The 22,295-nt window shown below is 42.1% G+C and overlaps 2 protein-coding genes across 5 annotated transcripts in view; one reads left to right on the forward strand and one right to left on the reverse strand.

The window, feature by feature from the left end:
- Positions 1 to 346: 346 nt before the first annotated feature.
- Positions 347 to 19,212, reverse strand: POLR3C (RNA polymerase III subunit C). The gene is made up of 15 exons (XM_066261716.1): positions 19,058 to 19,212; positions 18,391 to 18,557; positions 16,665 to 16,920; positions 16,392 to 16,577; positions 14,507 to 14,595; positions 10,019 to 10,123; positions 9,798 to 9,890; positions 8,108 to 8,188; positions 7,814 to 7,865; positions 7,123 to 7,183; positions 6,538 to 6,688; positions 5,685 to 5,786; positions 5,506 to 5,555; positions 4,970 to 5,119; positions 347 to 1,457 (listed from the first exon to the last, which is right to left on the reverse strand). Exons 2-15 carry the CDS (start codon positions 18,535 to 18,537, stop codon positions 1,376 to 1,378), a joined length of 1,605 nt encoding a protein of 534 aa, XP_066117813.1. The 5' UTR covers positions 18,538 to 18,557; positions 19,058 to 19,212; the 3' UTR covers positions 347 to 1,375.
- Positions 19,213 to 19,271: 59 nt separating this feature from the next.
- Positions 19,272 to 22,295, forward strand: part of RNF115 (ring finger protein 115) — a 109,654-nt gene continuing 106,630 nt past the window's right edge. For 2 of the 4 annotated variants that reach the window (XM_066261720.1, XM_066261719.1), the window contains exon 1: positions 19,276 to 19,628. In XM_066261720.1, the coding sequence (XP_066117817.1) occupies positions 19,527 to 19,628 (102 nt within the window). In that variant the 5' untranslated portion in view covers positions 19,276 to 19,526. Of the gene's footprint in view, positions 19,629 to 22,295 lie in introns of all 4 variants that reach the window. The other 2 variants (XM_066261717.1, XM_066261718.1) reach the window with 2 other exon arrangements.

Below are 22,295 nucleotides of genomic sequence, written 5' to 3' on the forward strand. Positions count from 1 at the left end.
TATACTTTCCAGTATAGTCCCCAATACATCTTTGTACTTACTTGACTCCTCCCACTAGGCTGTACGATCAAGGTGTAGTCATCTTTGTGTCTCTAAGGTCTGGCCTACTACTGGGTATATAATAGGTGCTCCATAAATGATGGTGAGTAGCCTGAAGGTTGTCTTTGTATGTTATACCTAGTACAATGGCTAGCAATTAATCCACACTCAAATGTTTAACGAATGAGAACCAACATTGGTAAGGAAACTGAAGAGATTATAAAGCAACACTTAACTACTTTAAATGAACTGATGGTGCTGTGACAAATTACATCAACTATTTTAATCATGATACTGAGATAGAAAACAGAATAGTCACTTTTAAGGAGCTATGGAGAAGAGGAAGGCAGTGATTTATTGAGTCCTTACCATATGTTGGACATTGTGCCAAGTGTTTTACATGCATAATTTCAGACGTGCTAGAAGCCTAGAGCTGGCAAATGTGGCTTCTATCCATAGATTCTAGAGTGACTGCTTGGGCCAATCCACCTGCTAGTCCTGAAAATAGCATTTTCCCCTAGGAAGAAGTTTCTTCCACTGCCAAGGATGTTCAAACAGTTTGGGCTGACTTCTTAGTGGGAACTGCTGCATCTGATAGATGATTATTCTAGTTGATTTTAACTTTTTCTCTTTTTTTAAGCGAGAGAGATGAGAAGCATCAACTCACAGTTGCAGCACTTTGGTTGTTCACTGATTGCTTTTCATATGTGTCTTGACTGGGGAGGAGGAAGGGCTCCAGCCAAGCCAGCGACCTTGGGGTCATGTCTGTGTCCTGCGTTCAAGCCAGTGACCCTGTGCTCAAGCTGTTGAGCCTGTGCTCAAGCCAATGACCTCAGGGTTTCAAACCTGGGTCCTTAGCATCCCAGGTCGACGTTCTATCCACTCTGCCACCAGTGGCCAGGCTTAATTTTCTCTTCCACGAGGGGAGAATTAACAATGGGTCAAAGACAGGATCAACAAACTTTTAAAAATATGACAAACTGCCTGACCTGTGGTGGCGCAGTGGATAAAGCGTCGACCTGGAAATGCTGAGGTCGCCGGTTCGAAACCCTGGGCTTGCCTGATCAAGGCACATATGGGAGTTGATGCTTCCAGCTCCTCCCCCCTTCTCTCTCTCTGTCTCTCCTCTCTCTCTGTCCCTCTTCTCTCTAAAAAAAATAAATAAATAAAAAAATAAAAATATGACAAACTCTTTCTGGTACATTCTAGGACGTAGGAATAGAGAGTTTCAGTACAAGAATCTATAACTTATCCCACTGCAAAGAATGCATCCAGGCACCTCCTTTATTTTTCCTTCCAATCCCTCCAGATCTTTGAGGAAAACTCTTCTTCAGGGTCACTGTCTCTTCATGGTGCTCTCTATGTATGACTCCAGCAAGAAGATAGTTTCATCCACCTGGATCTCACTGGCATCCAACCTGAATGAAAAAGTAAAAAGTATTTGCTCAGACTGAACATTTATTAGCATATTTATGATAAGAGGCTGGGCTGGGTGTGGCCAAGGAGAATTATTTTGTTACCCTTGAGAATAATGAGTAGAAGCAGACCCAAAAGATCGTTCTCCCATTTATTGGCATCTTTTAAATGCCTGGCACTGTGGCAATTGCTGAGGATTCAGAAAGCATACCCTCCATCCTGAGAGAAGTTAAAGTTTGAATTTGTAACCAGGAGAAAAAACAGCACATGTAAATGCAGAGGTGTAAAGGGACCCAGTGTGTTTTAAAATAGAGGTTGAGAGTGGCTGAGGCTAAAGTGAGTAGTAATTAGGAATAGAAGGGAACTTCAGCATAATTGAAACCATCTATGAAAACCTCACAGCTAACATACTTAATGGTGAAAGACTGAAAACTTCTCCTTAAGATCAGAAACAAGTCAAGGACCTCTGCTTTTCACTTCCATTCAACCTTTTACTGGAGATTGTAGCCAGGACAATTAGGTAAGAAAAAGAAATAAAAGTCATTTTGGTTGACATGATCCTATATATAGAAAAGTCTCAGGATCTGCAAAAATACTACTAGAGTCAACAAACAAATTTTTATAAGTTGCAGGATATAAAATCAAAACACAAAAATTAGTTTTATTCCTATACATGACAATTAATTAAAAAATGAAATTAGAAAACAGAATAGCATCAAAAGAGAATAAAATACTTAGGAATAAATTTAACAAAAGAAGTGCAGGACATGAACATAAAAAACTATAAAACATTGTTGAAAGAAATTAAAGAAGACCTAAATAAATGGAAAGGCCTCCCATGGTCGTTGGTTGTAAGATTTAATGTTAAGATGGCAATACTCGCCCTGGCCAGTTGGCTCAGTGGTAGAGCATTGGCCTGGTGTGCAGGAGTCCCGGATTCGACTCCAGCCGGGGCTCACAGAAGAAGCGCCCATCTGCTCCACCCCTCCCCCTCTCCTTCCTCTCTGTCTCTCTCTTTCCCTCCCGCAGCCAAGGCTCCATTGGAGCAAAGATGGCCCGGGCGCTGGGGACGGCTCCATGGCCTCTGCCTCAGGTGCTAGAGTGGCTCTGGTCACAACAGAGCAACACCCCAGATGGGCAGAGCATCGCCCCCTGGTGGGCATGCCGGGTGGATCCCGGTCAGGCGCATGCGGGAGTCTGATTGTCTCCCGTTTCCAGCTTCAGAAAAATACAAAAAAAAAAAAAAAGATGGCAATACTCTCCAAACTGATCTACAGATTTAAAGCAATCCCTATTGAGGTGACCAGTGAGGGGAGTAAAAAGAAATGAAGAGGGAGATAGATTGCCAAGGAATTTTAAAAGGTCCTAAATGTCACACCCAAAAGTCTGGTCATTATACTGTAAATATAGGGGTTTATAAAGCATTTAAAGTAGTAAGTGATTCCCTGACCAGATAGCTCAGTTGGTTAAAGCAGTGGTCCCCAACCCCCGGACCGGTACCAGTCCGTAGGCCATTTGGTACCAGTCTGCAGAGAAAGAATAAATAACTTACATTATTTCTGTTTTATTTATATTTAAGTCTAAACGATATTTTATTCTTAAAAAATGACCAGATTCCCTTTGTTACATCTGTCTAAGACTCACTCTTGACTCTTGTCTTGTAAGTTTGACAATTATATTTAAAAATACCAGTTTTTACGCCGGTCACATAATTTTATTTTGTGCATTTATCCGTCCCACCCTAAAGGCCGGTCCGTGGCCCAAAAAAGGTTGGGGACCACTGGGTTATAGCAGCATCCTGAAACTCAGGGGTTGCTGGTTTGATCCCAAGTTAGGGCACATACAGGAATAGATCCATGTTCCTGTTTCCTGTTTTCTCCCTCTCTCTAAAATCACTAATATAAACATTTATTAAAAAAACTTTTAAGCCTGACCAGGTGGTGGTGCAGTGGATACAGCGTCGGACTGGGATGCAGAAGGACCCAGGTTCGAGATCCTGAGGTCACTAGCTTGAGCGCGGGCTCATCTGGCTTGAGCAAAAAAATAAATAAAAAAGGTCACCAGCTTGGACCTAAGGTCACTGGCTCGAGCAAGGGGTTACTCGGTCTGCTGAAGGCCCGCGGTCAAGGCACATATGAGAAAGCAATCAATGAACAACTAAGGCGCCGCAACGAAAAACTGATGATTGATGCTTCTCATCTCTCTCCGTGCCTATCTGTCTGTTCCTATCTATCCTTCTCTCTGACTCTCTCTGTTCCTGTAAAAAAACAAAAACAAACAAGCAGGAAGAGACAGAGGAACGTGGAGCTGCTCCTGTATGACCCCTGACTGGGGAATTGAACCAGCACCTCCATACTCTGGGAAGACTGGAGCTATCTGGCCAGGGCTTAATTTTGGTTGATTTTTTTTTTTTTTTTTTTTTTTTTTAGAGACAGAGGAAGAGAGAGGGGGGAGGGGGAGGGAAGCATCCATTTATTGTTCCGCTCAGTTGTGCATTCACTGGTTGCTTCCCGTGTGTGTCCTGATGGCAGACTGAACCCACACCCTTCTTTCCAGATGATGTTCTTCGCCAACTGACTAACCCATCAGGGCCCAATCATTTAATTTAATTAATTAATTAATTTAAAGATTTAATTCATTTTAGAGGAACGGGAGTGGGGAGGAGCAGGAAGTACCAACTCCCATATGTGCCTTGACCAGGCAAACACCAGGTTCCAAATTGGCAACCTCAGCATTCCAGGTCAACGTCTTATCTACTGTGCCACCACAGGTCAGGCTATTTATTTATTAAACTTATTTTTTTCTTCTTTTCCAAGTAAGAGAAGGGAAGGTAGACTCTGGCATTTGCCCTGTGATCCACCCCGCAACCCCATCTGGGGCCAATGCTCTGTCCATCTGAGGCCATGCTTGCAACTGAGCTATTTTTCCTGCCTGAGGCGGAGGCTCCAACAGAGCCACTCTCTCAGTACCTGGGCTGATGCGCTTGATGTGCTTGAACCACTCTAGCCATGGCTGCAGGAGGGGGAGATAAAGGGACAGAGAAAGAGAAGGGGTGCAGAAGCAGATGGTCACTTCTCCTGTGTGACCTGACTGGGAACTGAACCCAGGACATCCACACTTCAGGCCAATGCTCTGCCACTAAGACAACCAGCCAGGGCCTCCAATCATTTTAAAGATAATAACTTTGAGAGCAGCAGAAGAGATGATTTGAAGGGGGAGGTGATTTTGAAGATCTAGGAAAGAAGCGGTGATGGTCTACACGGGGACCAAGATGAAAGGCCAGATTTGAGACATTACTGAAGTCAAGTCAACCATATAGTTAACCAAACTGTGTGGTGAGTGAAAAGCGGAGGATGTCTTCAGGGTTTTCAGCTTAGGGAAATAGGTGGATTAAATTCTGTTAATTGAGCTGTAAAAGAGAATAGTGACTTTAGTGTTGCCTTGTGTTAATTTGGAGGGGTGGATTTGTCTGGAAGATATTTTGAAAAATAGGTTTGAAGTATATGATGCTTACTTGTTGACATTACGTTTTAGAGTCTCTAGCTGCTGGCGTTCAGGGGCTGTGATCATCTCTTCTATTTCTTGTAGTTGTGCCTCCTCTGCACCTGTAGCTTGCATAGATGCAATGATGGCTTCTACCCTCTGGGACTTTTCTAGTAGACGCCTGTCAGACAAACACAACTGAGGTTTGTATCCTAGCCAAGGAGATTCTTTTATCCATTAACCGTAGAGCATAACCATTACCACGTTCATGGTCAACGTGGATAATGTCAACCTCCAAGGACATTTTTTTATAAACTTAATTAGAAATGTGACTTCACTCTTATTAGTGCCAATTTGCACATTTCTCATGAATTCAATCTATAAAATTATTCCACTGGGGGTTCATTAGAAAAGTGTAGACTAATCCGTGATTTATGCCAACCTAAGCCAATAATTCATCGAAGCCAGATTGGTTATTGTCTCTATTGTTTTCTGTTTCTATAGAAAATTTCCCCTCAAGTCTCTGACCCTGAAAAAATGAGATTACTAAATTAAAACGCTACTCACTTGTTTTCTTTGGTTTCAAACTGCCTCCTTTCTATCAGGTTGGCTATGCTCTGAGGAGACACAAGGAAGAAAAAAAAATGCACATATTTCTATTTAAGCTCTGGTAAAATGGCTAAAGGGGTCCTGAAGGGAAGCCTAGTCTGTGTGGAGGGACTAGAGAGAAGGTCCGCAGGAGTTACCTTGTAGCACCTGTGAAGCAACATTCGAACAGCTGACAGGATGTTCACAGTATATAAATAGAAGGTCCTGGAAGGGGCATGATCTGGTGTTTTGGGAATTTCCTACTTGTCCATAGAAAGAAAAATCAGAGAAATTATACTGTATTTTAGAACAAGCAAAGTAAACATGTCCTGTCTGAAGCTACTACACCCTCCTTTTCACTTATCTTTTCCTCTTCCCCAGTCATTCAGCATCTGTGTTTATGGCAAAATCTGCCACAAGTAGAACTGGGCTACCTTGTTTTTTCCACTTGACTGTCAAAGCCCTGAGTGTAGAAGAGAATGCAACTAACATTTACTGAGCAACTCTAATGTGCCAGGTAGATCGTATTTGATGATCTTTACCACAAACTACATTATTGTTATTACCACCATTTGTTGCAATTTTAAGATGGGAAATATGATGGGTAATTTGCTCAGCATAACTAGGTAAGAGGCAGAACTGTGATTCTAACTCCAAAATCCATTCGCTTTCCTCAAAAGAGTCTACTACATGGCTCTGCACATAGTGAGAACTCAGTAGATGTTGTTGCTAGATTTAGTCTATAATAAACTTAAGGTTCAAGGAAAGGACAAAACACAGGGACGAGGAGCTAAAACAAAAGGGTGAGGTTATTTCTTGGCTGTATCTCTTTTTTGGTAAGCCAGTTAAAGCTCCACAATTAGCTTTCAAGTGCTTGCTATGTCTTTATTAATTTTTTTTTCTGTCTCAGAGCTGGATAGTTTGCTTGGGCTTCAGGATGCATGCCTCATCAGGAGTTTCTCTCACTCAAGGCCAGCTCTGTTGGTGGATGATTATTGCACCCCTAGTTACCTGGAGTGATATGAAATTTTCTGACAGCATCTTATAAAGCATATCCTTTGCTTCCTTTGCTGGAATCATTGCAAAGTCTTCTACCTGCTTCTGCTCCAGGTGTTTCTTTTGCAAAACCAGACGAAATATTCTGGCACAGTGAGACCCAAATCTAGAAAGGAATGAAGAAATCAAGTGGCATGCCAACATAGATCAGCCTTAGGTCCTAGTCACAGATGGTGGCTGCTCTGTTTCCATGTGTGGAGCCAGGACCAGAGAGGAACAGCACTCAGAGAATTCTTTCATAACTCCAGACTGATAATGGTACTGCTAATCATAAGTTAGTCACCAACAGCTAACACACCTGAGTGCCTCAGTTCCTGTCCTGGTAAGTAAAAGCTTTAGGAAGGCTAGTAAATTAGCATCATTAGGAATTAAGCAGGGGGATATTTGGGGTGAAGAAAAGTAGTAGATGGAATCCAGTGGAAAATGGGGCAAGATATGCCAAGGCATGCCTATGCTGGTTGCTTACATAATTATCAAATTACACAAATGAGGCATGAAAAAGAAGTGTCTGACCTAATGTCAATCAGATGACCCCCTTACCTCTCCTGTACAACCGACTCCAGGGTGGCTGTGGCTAGGGATCCGAGAGCCTTATGCAGGTCTTTATGTAGAGGATTAAGGTCACTCAGTAATGTTTTGGCCTGGTCATTGTGACCTTAATTTTATTCCTAAGTCTCTAATTTAAAACTAAATGTGTTATTTGTTTTTTACATTGATCACATTTATGGTAAATAAATATTTTAAAACCTCAACTATGATGTTTAAGTCATAATTTAGCTTAACTAAATTTGGTTAATTAAAAGTCCTTTGCCTGACCAGGCAGTGGTGCAGTGGATAGTGTCAGACTGCGATGCGGAAGGACTCAGGTTCGAGACCCCAAGGTCGCTGGCATGAGCAAGGGGTTACTCGGTCTGCTGAAGACCTGTGGTCAAGGCACATATGAGAAAGCAATCAATGAACTAAGGTATCACAAAGCACAACGAAAAACTAATGATTGATGCTTCTCATCGATCCGTTCCTGTCTCTCTGTCCCTGTCTATCCCTCTCTCTGACTGTTAAAAAAAATAAAAAAAAGCCCCTTTTACTTCTTTATCACCAATGTAATAAGTTATATTTTCTAGCTTATTTAGTATACTAAATGCTATCAAATCTTTTATAAGTCACCACTCTCTGTCACCACTCTCTTTCACAGTCTGGCTGCCTGAATGTAGGAAATAACTGGTAAGGATACTGATGACATACATTCCTCCACCACTGTCTCCAGACTTTCCAACAAACTCTAACTATTAAAAAAAGAGAGAGAGAATGTTAACTGAATAGGAAAACCAGTGATTCTGTTTCCAAAGTAGCAATCTGGCCAAAGAGTCTGTAGAAGGCAACCCTCCTATCAGATGATGGTAGAGAAATGGTCTGAATTGGCTAGGTAGATAATGAAGCTTTAGGGAGAATACCAAGTATCAATGGCAGAAATAAATAGTAAACATAGCAGAAAAAAGAAACAACAAAAAAGCAAAAACATACTTACTGGATCATCTGCCAACAGAGTAAGATACTGATCAAGAACTTGCTTGGAGATATTATAGCCAACAGGTAAGGATCTGAAGATCTATGGAGCAAAAAGAGACAGTGAAAATAGGTTTGGGAACTTAGAACTGCTGACATTAACTTGATAAAGATGTTTTAATTTTAGTATCATAGTATAAAAATTTCCAAAAATACAGCAATAAGAGTAAAAATCTAAAAATGATCCAAATGTCCAATAATACGAAATTAAAAAAGTACAGCATAACCATTAAGTGGAATATGATATGGTCATTATAAAGAATATAAGACAAAGCCTTGGCTGGATAACTCGGTTAGAGCATTATCCTGATAAGCAAAGGTTGTGGGTTTGATCCCTGGTCAGGGCATATACAGGAACAGATCAATGTTTCTGTCTGTCTCTCTCCTTCCCCCTCTCTCAAATCAATAATAATAAAAAAGACATCTATAACAGACACGAAAAGGTTTACATTATGCTGGCATATGAAAAATGCAGTTTAGAACAAAATATCGAGTATAATCCATTATTTTTTGTTTAAAAATATACATAGATCTACGGATATGTGAGATGGTACATAAAAATGATCTGAATAAAAACACATACCAAACTATTAACAAGGATCTCTGGAATTGGGATAATGCAAAACTATATATATCTATTTAAATTGAGATATGTTACATACTGTATACAGAAGCACAGATCTTAATGGTTTAATTTGATGAGTGTTGAAAACTGTATACGCCCATAACAAGATATAGAACATGACCAGCATTCCTGAAACTTTGGGGAACTACAACTTTATTTTTTATTGAGTTGAGAGAGATAGGGAGACATCGATTTGTTTTACTTATTTATGCATTCATTGGTTGATTCTTGTACATGCCCTGACTGTGAATCAAATCTGGGACCCTGGTATATCAGGACCAACTAAGCTAACCAGCCAGGTGAACTACAACTTTTAAAAAATTATACATTTTAATGTTGTTTGAATATAGGTCATGTAATTATTTTTGTCCTGAGAAAAAAACTTACATTTAATTTTTTATGCAAGTTAAAATTTTTTTATATAAACAATATAAAAGTTTATGCCCTGGCCAGATAGCTTGGTTGGTTAGAGCATCATTCTGATATGCAAAGGTTGCTAGTTTGATCCCCATTCAAGGCACATAAAGAAACAGACTGATGTTTCTGTGTCTCTCTCTCTCTTCTTTCTCTAAAATCAATGAAACAAAGAAAACCCACAAAAAGATTAGTAAGTATATTTTATATAAATAATTATGAAAGAAACAGAATATAAACATTGATATATTAAATATTAATATTTTAAGAAACAAATACAGCAAAACAAACTTAAAATGTACAAAATTAATATATTATAAAAAAACAATTATAAGGAGCCAATCCTGAGCACCAAAGCTCTCAGATTCCAAATAGTGCATTCTTAGCATAGGAATAGCTTGTACTAAGAGAATGGTTGAGGCTTTTAAAGGCTGGATCCCAAGAGACCAAATAGTTTTTAGTACCTACTACCTGAAGATAATCCGTGTCTCACCTCAAACAACAAAGACTCTTTCTTTCAAGGCTCAAACTTCAACCTAATCCCATGCTGTATGTATAATTACATTATAATATTCAAGGACCTGTCAGAAAAGTATTTCGACATTAAACTCACCTCATTAGAAGACAATGGCTGGGTGAACGGGGCACTAGAGGGAGTGGTGATCTCACTCATCCGGAGCATGGTCCTCACGATCTCGCTGCTGGTCTGGATTTAAAAAGTGAACTTGAATTCAGCATCCATTCTGCTATGCTGGCTCTGGCTAAATGTCAATGGGCACATCTGGCAAATAAGAATGCTGCCGATGGCCACCATCCTACCCACTTAGATATCACCTGGTCCATCCTGTTGGCAATTGCGCTGACAATGGCTTGGTCTCGGAAGTGCTGGTGGAATCTATCAAGGTTGGCCTGCCAATAAATTCCATCGTCTGGAATGGGCTGAGCAAAAGAAAAGGATTAGAGAGAAACACCTAGATGCCATGAAGAGTTTCCTGGTGAGGAGCGTGGATTGGATCACCATTTCTTTTCCTACACAGTAGCAAAAAATTGGCTGCAGAAAAATGTATCCAGTCATGTGGACTAGTGCCTCAGTAAATTCATAGGCTCAAACTTCAAACTGACTCTCTAAGCCACCTCCAATCTTTTTCTATTTTAACTCTTCTCCAGTATCTTCAACCTCTCACTTAACCCAAACTTATCACTCTCAGCAGATGACCTCGCATCTTATTTCAAAGAGAAAACAGAAGCCGTTAGGCCAGAACTCATTCAACTTTGTGCACACATCACCACATTTCTTTTTTTTTTTTTTTAAATCTACTTTTATCCCAGTGGAAAAAGTCCTCCCTCCCTCCCTCCCTTCCTTCCTTATTTTTTAGTGAGAGGAGAGGAAGCAGAGACAGTCTTCCCACATGTGCCCCAACTGGGATCCACCCGGCAAAACCACTAGGAGGCGATGCTCTGCCCATCTGGGGTTGTTGCTCCATTGCAACTGGAGCCATTTCTCTTAGCACCTGAGGCAGAGGTCATGGAACCATCCTCAGTACCTGGGGCCAACTTACTCAAGAACCATGGCTGCAGGAGGGGAGGAGACGAGAGGGAGATGAGAGAGAGAGAGAGAGAGAGAGAGAAGTGAGAGGGGGAGGGGTGGAAAAGGCACTTCTCCTGTGTGTCCTGACCAGGAATCAAATCTGGGACATCCACACAATGAGCCAACACTCTACCACTGACCCAACTGACCAGGGCAAAAAGTTCCTCCTTTTCCGTAAGGTGAATATCTACACTGGTATGCTAGATCTTAACCTCTCCTGCATTCTCAGGCACCCAGCTCAATTTTCCCTCCTCTCTAAATCTTCAGCCTCTCTTTCCCATCAGCCTTTACCTTGTCTAAATCTCTTCTACTCTAAAATAATTCTTCAACACTGTGACTTTTCTCCTTTTCATTTTTGACATAACCAAGGTTCTCAAAGAGTTGACCATCCCAGCTGTATCCCCATTCACAGATGTACTCAATCCATTTCCACCACTGTACTGAAATGCCAAGGTACCTAAGGACCTCCTTGTTGCTAAGTTCAAAGAATACTTTCCAGTTCTGATCTTTTTTGAACTTCCTGAAGCTATGACATGGTTGGACATATCTTTCTTCTTAACTCCATGTAGCCTCTTGGATTTTATGACACCATTCTTTCTTGGTGCTCCTTCTAACTATTCTGACTGCTCTTTTGCGATCTGTACAGATTCCTTTTCCAGATGCCACCTATAAATACTGGTGTTACTCAGGGTCCAGTCCATAGCTATCTTTTCTTTTTACTTTACATTTTCTACTTAGGTGATTTTACCTGCTCTCAAGGCTTTAACTGTTGATGCACTTATAACTCTATCAAACTCTAGATGCATAAACTCAACTGCCAATATGACACTGTGCCTGTTCCCCGGGTACAAAGTTTTTTGCTACAACCAACCCAATTTCTTCAGCTAGAAACCTGAGTATCAGCCCTTGTTCTCCCTCATCTACCATCCAATTACCAAGTTCTATCTAGTCTTTATAGTTATCAAATGTCTACTTTTCTTGACCTTGACTGTTATCTTATTTCAGGCTCTAATTATGGTTCACCTGGGTTACTACAATAACCTCCTAACTAGTTTTCATTTTCCTTTTTAATACTGAGGATGCTATAAAAAGAGTAATTGGGTTTTCTGCTTTTAATCTTGCTCCTTTTATAGCATTCTCCTCATTACTCAGAGAGCTGTGCTTAACCTTTTTGGGGTCACAATATCCTTGAATTTTTCTACAAAAAATGCATATGCACAAATACAGCTGGACTCCTTAAAATCCATCCAAGGAGTTGTATCAGTTGTGAACCACTATACTATAGTAATCTTTTAAAAAGTAAATTGAGCCATTTCATTCCCCTGCTTAAAATCTATCAGTGGTTCCACCTGGCCTTCAGGATAAAGTCCGTAACTCTTAATCAAAAAATATGTAATGAGCCTGAACAGGCAGCGGCACAGTGGATAGAATGTTGGCCTGAGATGCTGGGGACCCAGGTTTGAACCCCCGAGGTCACCAGCTTGAGCGCAGGCTCATACAGCTGAGCAAGGGTCTCCAGCTTGAGCAAGGGATAATAGACATGACCCCATGGTTGCTGGCTTGAGCCCAAAGGTTGCTGGCTTGAAGCCCAAGGTTGTTGGTTTGAGCAAGGGGTCACTGGCTCAGTTGGAGTGCCCCCCCAACCCCATCAAGGCACACACAGGAGAGCAATTAATGAACTAAGGTGCTGCAACTAGGAGCTGATGCTTCTCAGCTTTCTCTCTTCCTGTATGTCTGTCCCTGTCTGCTATCCCCCCTGCTCTCTCATTTTAAAAAAAAAATGTAATGAGCCACAACCAGTTAGTTCAGTTGGTAGAGCGTTGTCCTGAAATGCCAAGGTTGTGGGTTCGACCCCTGGTCGAGGCACACACAGGAAGCAACCAATGAATGCACAACTAAATGGAACAACAAATGAATGCCTCTCTCTCTCTCTAAAAATCAACTAGAAAAAATTTATTATGTCTTGCTAGTATTCCAAGTGCCAGGGTCAAGATCTTGGCCCTAGCCAACTCAGCGGTAGAGTATCAACCTGATGTGTGGAAGTCCCAGGTTCAATTCCCAGTCAGGACACACAGGAGAAGCGACCATCTGATTCTTCTCTCCTCCCCCTTCTTTTTCTCTCCCTCCTTCATTCCTGCTGCCATGGCTTGATGGATTTCAGTGCATTAGCCCTGGGCACTGAGGAAGGCTCCGTGGAGCCTCTGCCCCAGGCGCTAAAAATAGTTCAGTTGTGAGCATAGGCCACAGATGGGCAGAGCATCAGCCCAAGATGGATGCTGCCGGGTGGATCCAGGTTGGGGTGCATATAGGAGTCTATCTCCCCTCCTCTCATTTAAAAAATAATTAAAAAACAAAACAAAACAAAACAGACTATGACTGTCAAGGAGTTTATAGTCTACTGAGACTACAAAAACAAACACAAATAAAAAATAATTTCAGCTATTTCTAAAGGCTGTGAAGATGAAATGGAAAAATGTGGTAGTGACTCAGGTAGAGGCTTGGCAATGATGTGTGATCTGTAAGAAAATAGCATTTAAGCTGAGATCTGAATGATTAAAGAGGCAACTACGTGAAGATCTGTAGGAAAAGCATTTGAAGCAGAAAAAATACTAAAAGCAAAAGACTGAAGACTGGAGTTTGACATGTTTGAGAAATGGAAAGAAAGAAGCTGGAAAATAGTGAACAATAGGAAGAGTGGAACAGAGCTAAGCTAGGATAGCCTTGTCCCTAGCAGGTCATACAAAGACCTTGCTCATACAGGCTTAATAATCCATAGTCGAGACTTGGATTTCTTCTTAGAATAATGGGAAACTATTAAAGGAGTCTAGATCAGTGATATGTTGGAATTAAAAAAAAAAAACCTTAGAAAATCATTTTGGCTCTTAAGTATGTAAGAATGTAGGTGGAGAGACCATTTAGGACAGTATTGGCAAAATGTTGATTAGAGATGATAGTGGTTTGGACTAGGATGATAGCAGTAGAAATGATGAAAAATAGCTGTAGTTTAGGTAATTTTGTAAATTGGGCTGACAGGTTTTACTGGGAGATTAGATGGTTCATAGGATTTTGGCCTGAGCAAATGGTGGTGTTCTAGGTGGTGTCCTTTACTGAGATGAGGAAAGTTGAGAGTCAGTATTTGGGTGGGGGAAAACAATTATTCTGTTTCAACCATACTAAATTTGAGAGGCTTATTAGACATCTTTATAGAGATGCTGAGAAGGCATTTGAAGATAAAAACTCAGGCTTACATATATCTTTCCAGACTCATTTCTCACCATTGGCTCCCTTGGGTATCTGTGTTACTACTAGACTGAGTACCAAACTTTCTCTAGGCCCCCTTTCTTTGCATAAGCTGCTACCTCCATCCAACAAGTGAAGTAAGTTAAGCCTCAGACGGGAGACAGCAATGAAGTTCACTGTTAGTCTATTGCTGGCCAATACTTAACGAAGTTCATAATCCTACTACTTCTCAATTCAGGAACCTTTATTTCTTTTTTATTTCTTTTTTTAAATAGAGAGGCAGGGGAACAGAGACTGGAACAATGGGCTGCTCTTGCATGTGCCCTGACCAGGGAATCAAACCAACAACCTCTGTGCTCTGGGACGATGCTCCAACCGAGCTATCCAGCCCCGGCCCTCAACCCAGGAACCTTGAAAGCTTATCTTAGAGTTTATCTTAGTACTCTTTCTGGTTTGCTTCAGGGTGAGGACTCCTAATCAAAAAGCCCCATTACCTCTTTGTTATCTGCAGTAAGTTTTGTTCTCTTGGCCTTGGGCTCCCCCATAGCGTCTTCCTCGGATGATCTCCTCCTTTTACCTTTCCCTGCCAAATAAACAGTTGGAACAGTTAGGCTACATCTATCTCCTATGATGACAGGAAATGAACAGACAGGAGAGCACGTGTCTCCCTATCCCAAACACATCTGTAGCTACCTCTCGCTTAAGAGTTGCTCAGGAGATGGAGTAGCTACAAGAAACTCAGGTAAATGATAAACTTATCTGAAATTCAACATGTTAAAAAGAAATTCATAATCTTAATCCCTCAAACTGCTCCTGCTCTAATGTTCCCTTTCAGTGAATGGCACTATCATCTTCCCACATACATATATCAGACATATAGATGTCATTCTTGATACCTGTCTCCCTTACAACTTCTATGTCTAATTTGTTAGTGGTTTGTCTATATTTACCTTTGCCCCATCCTTTTAATACACAGAAAAATCTTTTATTTTTTAAAATTTTTAATTTTTAAAAAATTTTTTTATTTCTTCATTTTTAGAGAGGAGAGAGAGGAGAGACAGAGAGAGAAGGGGGGGAGGAGCAGGAAGCATCAACTCCCATATGTGCCTTGACCAGGCAAGCCCAGGGTTTCGAACCGGCGACCTCAGCATTTCCAGGTCGACACTTTATCCACTGCGCCACCACAGGTCAGGCCAGAAAAATCTTTTAAAATGTAAATTAGATTATGTCACATTGTTGTTTACATTCCTTTAGTGGTGTTCCTTTGCTCTTAGGATAAAGAATAGACACTTTATGAGGTCTTGTATGATCTAGTCTCTGCCTATCTCCCTAACCCTATTCTCATGGCTCTCTTTTCTTTGCTCACCATACTTTAACTGACCTTTCACTTTCTCAAATACCCTACTTTTTCTCTCTCACTACATACTATTTCCTTTGCCAAAAATGCTTATCCTCTGTACCCCTTCATACCTTATCTTACTAGTTTTTTTTTTTGTTTTTTTTTTTGTATTTTTCTGAAGCTGGAAACGGGGAGAGACAGTCAGACTCCCGCATGCACCCGACTGGGATCCACCCGGCACACCCACCAGGGGGCAACGCTCTGCCCACCAGGAGGCGATGCTCTGCCCCGCTGGGGCGTTGCTCTGTTGCGACCAGAGCCACTTGAGCGCCTGGGGCAGAGGCCAAGGAGCCATCCCCAGCGCCCGGGCCATCTTTGCTCCAATGGAGCCTTGCTGCAGGAGGGGAAGAGAGAGACAGAGAGGAAGGAGAGGGGGAGGGGTGGAGAAGCAGATGGGCGCTTCTCCTGTATGCCCTGGCCGGGAATCGAACCCGGGACTCCCGCACGCCAGGCCGACGCTCTACCACTGAGCCAACCGGCCAGGGCCTCCTTATCTTACTAGTTGACTCCTATTTCTGCTTCAAATCTTAGCTCAACTATCATTTTCTCATATGTGCCTTGACTGGGAAAGCTCGGGGCTTTGAACTGGCAACCTCAGTGTTCCAGGTCAACACTCTATCAACTGCACCATCACAGGTCAGGCTCAAGTACCATTTTCTCAAAGAAGCATGTGCCCCAAACCTCCAGACAACCAGTTCCTTGTTATATATTTTCAAAACACCTCACACTTTTCCTTTATAGTACTTATCACAGTTTGTTAGTTATATATCTATGGGGTTATTTAATTTATGTTGTCTCCTGTTCTAGCCTTAAGACCCATAAAGGCAGGGACCACAATGGTTTTTCATATTTTATACCACAGTATCTGGCACAGAATAAATACTTGGTAAGTGTATTGACTTTATTCATTCATTTAACAATCACTGAGGAAGAATCCACAAGTAAAGCAAATCACAGTTCCAGGGATCAAAATTCCTTACCTATTAAGCTCAGTTTTGGAACTAGGTACATGTCCTTTTCATTGATGACAAGAGTGGGGGCAGGTGGCGGTGGCCCAGGATCTGAATTCTCAGTGGCAGGCACCAGTGGGCAACGTTGCACAAAGTGTGTGTCTGCTAGTCGCACAAATGCACTTGCTACCTCAGCATAGTCCATGGTCTTGCCATCTGTACAACAGGAGAAAAGAAGCAGGTGAGATGGCCTAGGATAGCCAAGGGTCCCCTCCTGCTAACAGCTGTTGCTAGAGTACTAACCCTCCATAGTTTCTGTTAGCCGGTCTGCCACTTTCTTCACGAGAGCTGACATTGTCATTTTGCCATTCAACAGTAGTTCCTCAACAATCAGCTCTCCAGTGTCACTGTACAGTGTTTTGGCAGTATAGATGTAACGGGGGTACCTGAGCATTCGTAACACCTGGCTGCACTGCGCTTCATACTCCACCATACCACGTTTGTGCACTTGATATATCACCAGGTTATGTTGGAGGAGGACACAAAGGGCTTTTTTTACCTAGATAAGATACAAAAGAAAGAGAGGAATGATCTGAAGATACAGCTCATTATTTCTGAAAATTTTTGCCCAACAGTTTACTAAATGTCAGGAGATGGCTGGATAAGAATCTCTGTGTTGGCCCTGGCTGGTTAAATCAGGTTAGAGCGTCATCCTGAAACACCATGGTTGTGGGTTCAGTCCCTAGTCAGGGTACATACAGGAAGAGACCAATGAACACACAACAAGTGAATGCTTCTCTCTCTCCCCCTCCCATCTCTCTAAAATCAATCACTAAAAAGATTATTAAAAAAAGAATCTCTGTACTGCCTTCCTCCTTCCATTGGAATAGCTGATCAGAATTACACATCAATGGAAAAAATCTGAAAGATTCCTTGCTATGATGCTCATATTTCCGCTAATCTTTATCTTTCAAAGCACAATATACTTTAGTCCACTGGTCCCCAACCTTTTTTGGGCCATGGACTGGTTTAATGTCAGAAAATATTTTCACAGATCGGCCTTTAGGGTGGGACGGATAAATGTATCACGTGACTGAGACAAGCGTCAAGAGTGAGTCTTAGACGGATGTAACAGGGAATCTGGTCATTTTTTAAAAATAAAACATCGTTCAGACTTAAATATAAATAAAACAGAAATAATGTAAGTTATTTATTCTTTCTCTGCAGACCGGTACCGGTCCGTGGCCCGGGGGTTGAGGACTACTGCTTTAGTCCCTTCTATTATTCTCAGTCCTTAAAGGTAGTACTCAATAAAAACTCTTAAAAAAAAAAAAAAAAAAAAAGAAGACCCTCCCCCCCCACACTCACACACAACCAGTACTTGGTTGAGAAATAATTTCCAGTCTCCCTCCATTATTAAAAAGCAATAAAAACTCTTAACAAAGGTAGTACTGAGATTCATAGACTCATTATGAATAAATGAGGTACAGCCTGACCAGGCGGTGGCACAGTGGATAGAGCACTGGACTGGGATGCAGAGGACCCAGGTTTGAAATCCTGAGGTCGTTGGCTTGAGCACGGGTTCATCCGGTTTGAGCACGGGCTCACCAGCTTGAGTGCAGGGTCGCTGGCTTGAGCAAGGGGTCACTTGCTCTGCTGTAGCCCCCCAGTCAAGGCACATATGAGAAAGCAATCAATGAACAACTAGGAGCCACAAGAAAGAATTGATGCTTCTCATCTCTCCCCCTTCCTGTCTGTCCCTCTCTCCGTCTTTAACAATAAATAAATAAATAAATAAGGTATAGCAAAAGAAGGGCAAACATTTGCCTAAGTAGCAACGATAAGCCAGGAACACTGAGAAGCAGAATCTTGGGGCGCACGTCTCATCTTCTTTCCCTATTAATAACACTGTTTTGATCCTAGAGCAGGCTTTCTCCCTTTCCATTTCACAGGGTGAGGAATAACAATATTCAAAGGTAGGTAAAGCAATTAATGAAAATAAAGTCAAATTACAATCGTCCAAACATACCTGATCCAATGATGTTCCTGTATCATGGGCAATTACTCTTAGTGGTTGGCTGCCAGTTCTGATTAGGTGGACTCCAATTTTTTCTACGATCTCTCCAAAATGCTCTTGCAGCAACAAAGAACACAATTTAATTTCTGCTTGAGTCATTGTACTAAGAAATCTCAGAGCTAGAATAAAACAAAAAAAAAACAACTATATGACGGAAAGTTTTTATGGTGAGTGTAGAGCTGCTGAGTATAAATTCATGCACTTCATGGAGGACAATTTGACATTATATATCAAAAGCCTTAAAATCTTGCATATCTTCAATCTAATAATTTCGTTTTGGATACTCTGATCTAAGGAAATAATTTAAAAATATCATTGTAGTTCTCTTTGGAATACTATCATATACTGGGAAAAACCTAATGTCTAAAAAGCATTCATTCAATAAGTTATGGTATACCTATAAAATAGAATACTACTCCAACACTTAAAATTATGTATAATGCCCTGGCCGGATAGCTCAGTTGGTTGGAGCCTCGGTCTCATACACAAGGTTGCAGGTTCCATCCCCTGGTCAGGGTACCAGAAAAAGAGCTTGGTCCTGACTCTTTATTCCCTGCAAGTAGGCTGTCTCGTTCTTTGGGCCAGAGACAGGACTGCTCCGTCCTGTTTTGTCACTAACCTCTGGGTTACTGCAGTGTAACGCCGCCAAGTTCCCCACGGCTGCTTCGTGCGGAGCCGCCAGACAGAGAAGAAGTAGAACTCTCCAGCCTTTCTCGCAAGATGGACATGGAAGACCGGAAAAAGGAAAAATCATGTGCCGCTCTACCCCAGAGTTTCGGTAGTTTCCGGGGACGCTCTTTCTTTCTTCTCGTTGGGAAGTTGGAGGACCGACGAGGAGTTGGTGGAGGAGCTGCGAGCTGACTCTCCTTGTACCTCTTTTGATGCTGGAGGCGGGCCTTGGGGTCGTAGTCTGCGCCGCCGCCTCTTTGGGCCCGGCTGACTCACGTGACTGGCGCGGGCTCCGAAGCGGCGGGCTGCATTGAGGAAGAAGCAGCGGCAGCAGAGAGGGCGGCTACAGCTGGGAGGTAGTGGCCTGGCGAGGAACACAGGCCGGCTGCCCTCTCGGACCGCCGCGACGGAAGAGAAAAATGGCGGAAGCCTCGGCGGCCGGGACGGGCGCAGGCGCCGCTGTCGCCGCACACCGGTTTTTCTGCCACTTTTGCAAGGGCGAGGTCAGCCCCAAACTACCGGTAAGAGCCCCATGTGCCCTGCATTCAGACGTTTGCGCGGATTCTTCGTCCTGAAGTCCCGGAATGGGTTTTAAGCTTCCCGCACACCCCAGAAATCGGTCCCAAATACTGCCATCCACTGCTCTCTGGTCGCTGGCCTCAGACCCCGGTGTCCGGCCCTGGTTCCCTCAACTCCCTCCGTGCCTCCGCACTTTCCTCGCTCCGCGGACGTTCCACCTACTCCTTACTCCCTCTCCTCTCTTTACATGCCCCCCCCCCCATCTTTTTTCTTCTTTAACAGGTTCTCTCCTGATAACTCTCCTCAATTCTCTTTCACTCTTCACCTTGGCTCCTATTCATGATGACCACCCCCACCACTACTACGACGCTCTTTCCGCTGTTGCTTTTCACCTTCCTCTATTTCCTTTTCCACTTTTCACCAGACACCTCCCTCCCCCAATCTCAGTGACTCAAAATAGTAGATTGATGAGGACGGTTTCTATTCGGTTGTCTGGGAAGGAGGAGCATGGAAAGAGAGGGCTGGGAGGTAGCTGGGACGGAGGGGGATTTTGTGCCTCAGTGTTTTCCAGGGTTCTTGTGAATGCGAAAACAGCGATGTGCTAATGACTTGTAGACTGCCTGCTCTCTCTACCACTAATTGAAGGAAACAGCTTTGGGAAGAAGACAGAACGTGTTGTTTCAACTTGGTTATTTTGGTTGTCGTATTGCCAGGGTCTAAAGCGCCATCTCCCTTACCAACCTCCCTCCCTCCCTCATTCTGTCTCTTCACTTAATGAAAAGATCCAGGACAGTATGCTGGGAACTGCATCCTCTGACATAGTAATTGGTTTTCACCAGCTTCTGACAGACTGTCTGTTAGTCCCTAGGGAGGTAGTGCTGTGGTTGTAAAGCGCTCCTGCCGCATGCTAGCAAAACCCTGAAGCTGTTTTGGGTTGGGTTATGGTTTCTGCAGGGAGACCCACCCTGGAGATTGTTAATACTGCAGGAAGACCCACCCCAGAGAATGTTATTCCTTTGGCCAGCCATCTTTAGAATTAGTTGTGATTGTTCTACTTTAGAAGTATAAAGGTTCAGTCTTAAGATAAGATGGCTACCTAACAACTTAACTCTAGTATCTCAGAAACAATCTAAGAGAAAGCCTACTGAAGTATGGATGTGTCTTACTTCTTAGAAACACAAATGGAGTCCCATGAATAAGCACTTAAAGGGCATTTATCACCTAAAAGTTGTGCTTTTTCAGGCTTTATTGGTATTTTCTTTCCTTTCTACTTGCCCCAACTCCAGATTCACAATCAGTTTCATTTTATGAAACAAAACTTGAATTTGCACAACTGAAATTCTTTTTAAAAGAAAAGGTTTATTATTAGGCCATTGCTGGGCAATAAGAAGACTGGTTATGAGGCATGGAGTCTAAATCCCAAGCTTGGTAGGAAAGACAAGATGTCTGTCGTCTCAGAGTTTGCAAAGATTTTTATCCATCAAGAAAGGTATAGGTCGACCGAAAGAATTTGCATTAGCTATAGGCAAAGATGTGGTAGAAGGTGAAGTGGGGCCAGGTCTGGGGTAGGCATAGAGTCCACAAAAAGAAATGTCGCTTCCTATAGGTTGGCTGTGGGCAGTAGTCAGGAAAGCTCACATGTAAACAGGAAGCGGGGGCTCTTGGAGTTCTATGATGATGCTTTGGTAGGATAATCTGTGAAAATAGCTACCTGGAAATTAATCTGTAGTTCCAGCAGGGAATGGAAGGAATGTGAGCAGTCTTTTGGCAGAGCTGGTCCACAGCTATTAACAGGTTAATCATTCTGTCTCTTTCTTTCACTCTCTAGCCTTTGTAATTTTAATTTAGAGCATCTCAGAATTTTTTCCTGTCGTTGTATATGTTACCTAGTTTTGCTTACCTATTCGTGCCCTTGTGCGTTTTGTGCCATATTTCAGTGCAGAGAAAAGCAGGTGCTTTTTCTTCCAGTGGACATCAGAGCCCCCAGGCCTCTCTTACCACAGAGAAGGAGTCCAGAATTTGTTCACTGTGTGTGTGATCATGTTGAAGAATGTCGTGCCTTGTTGAACATTGAAGCCTTAGCTCTCTGGTCTGTTTTTTCCTCCTGGAATGTAAAGCTCTTTTTAAATTATAGTTGACATATGATATTATATTAGTATCAGGTGTATAGCATAGTGATTTGACATTTATATACCTTACAAAATGGTCCCATGGAAAGTCCAGTATACATCTGTCAGTGTATTTAGCTCTTCTGGCCTTTTAAGTCATTTACTTTTTGCCTTAAACAATCATAAAACAGTCTGACTTTGCAGAACTTATTTTATGTTTTATTTTTACCACCTGAAGTCCTCACTGCAAAGTCCTCTTGAAAAGGGATAATTTGAAAGGCTTAGATGTTTTTCTAAGCTTTAGTTTGATGCCCTGGGGCATCACATTATCTGTGATGCCTGATTTGTAAATTAAAGTGTATCACATGTCACAATTAAATATGACAGAGTACTTATACATACATACAAGGTTTTCCGCTTGATGTCCTGAAGGCAATACCTAGGAATATGGTTCCTGCTCTTAAGGAACTCACAATTTTGTTGGAAAGACAAGACAAACATGGAAAAGTTAATGTAAGGTGAATGAAGATAAATAATACGTGTGTTAGAATTCAGAGAAAG

This window comes from Saccopteryx bilineata, chromosome 2, assembly GCF_036850765.1.
Source record: "Saccopteryx bilineata isolate mSacBil1 chromosome 2, mSacBil1_pri_phased_curated, whole genome shotgun sequence".
Taxonomy (NCBI): Eukaryota; Metazoa; Chordata; class Mammalia; order Chiroptera; family Emballonuridae; genus Saccopteryx; species Saccopteryx bilineata.

Coding starts and splice junctions, on each gene's coding strand:
- POLR3C (XM_066261716.1), bottom strand. CDS start 18,537: ATGACTCAAGCAGAAATTAAATTGTGTTCTTTGTTGCTGCAAGAGCAT. Junction 5,556..5,684: donor TGCTTCACAGGTGCTACAAG/GTAACTCCTGCG, acceptor GTGTCTCCTCAG/AGCATAGCCAACCTGATAGA. Junction 1,458..4,969: donor CTAAAACGTAATGTCAACAA/GTAAGCATCATA, acceptor TTTTTCATTCAG/GTTGGATGCCAGTGAGATCC.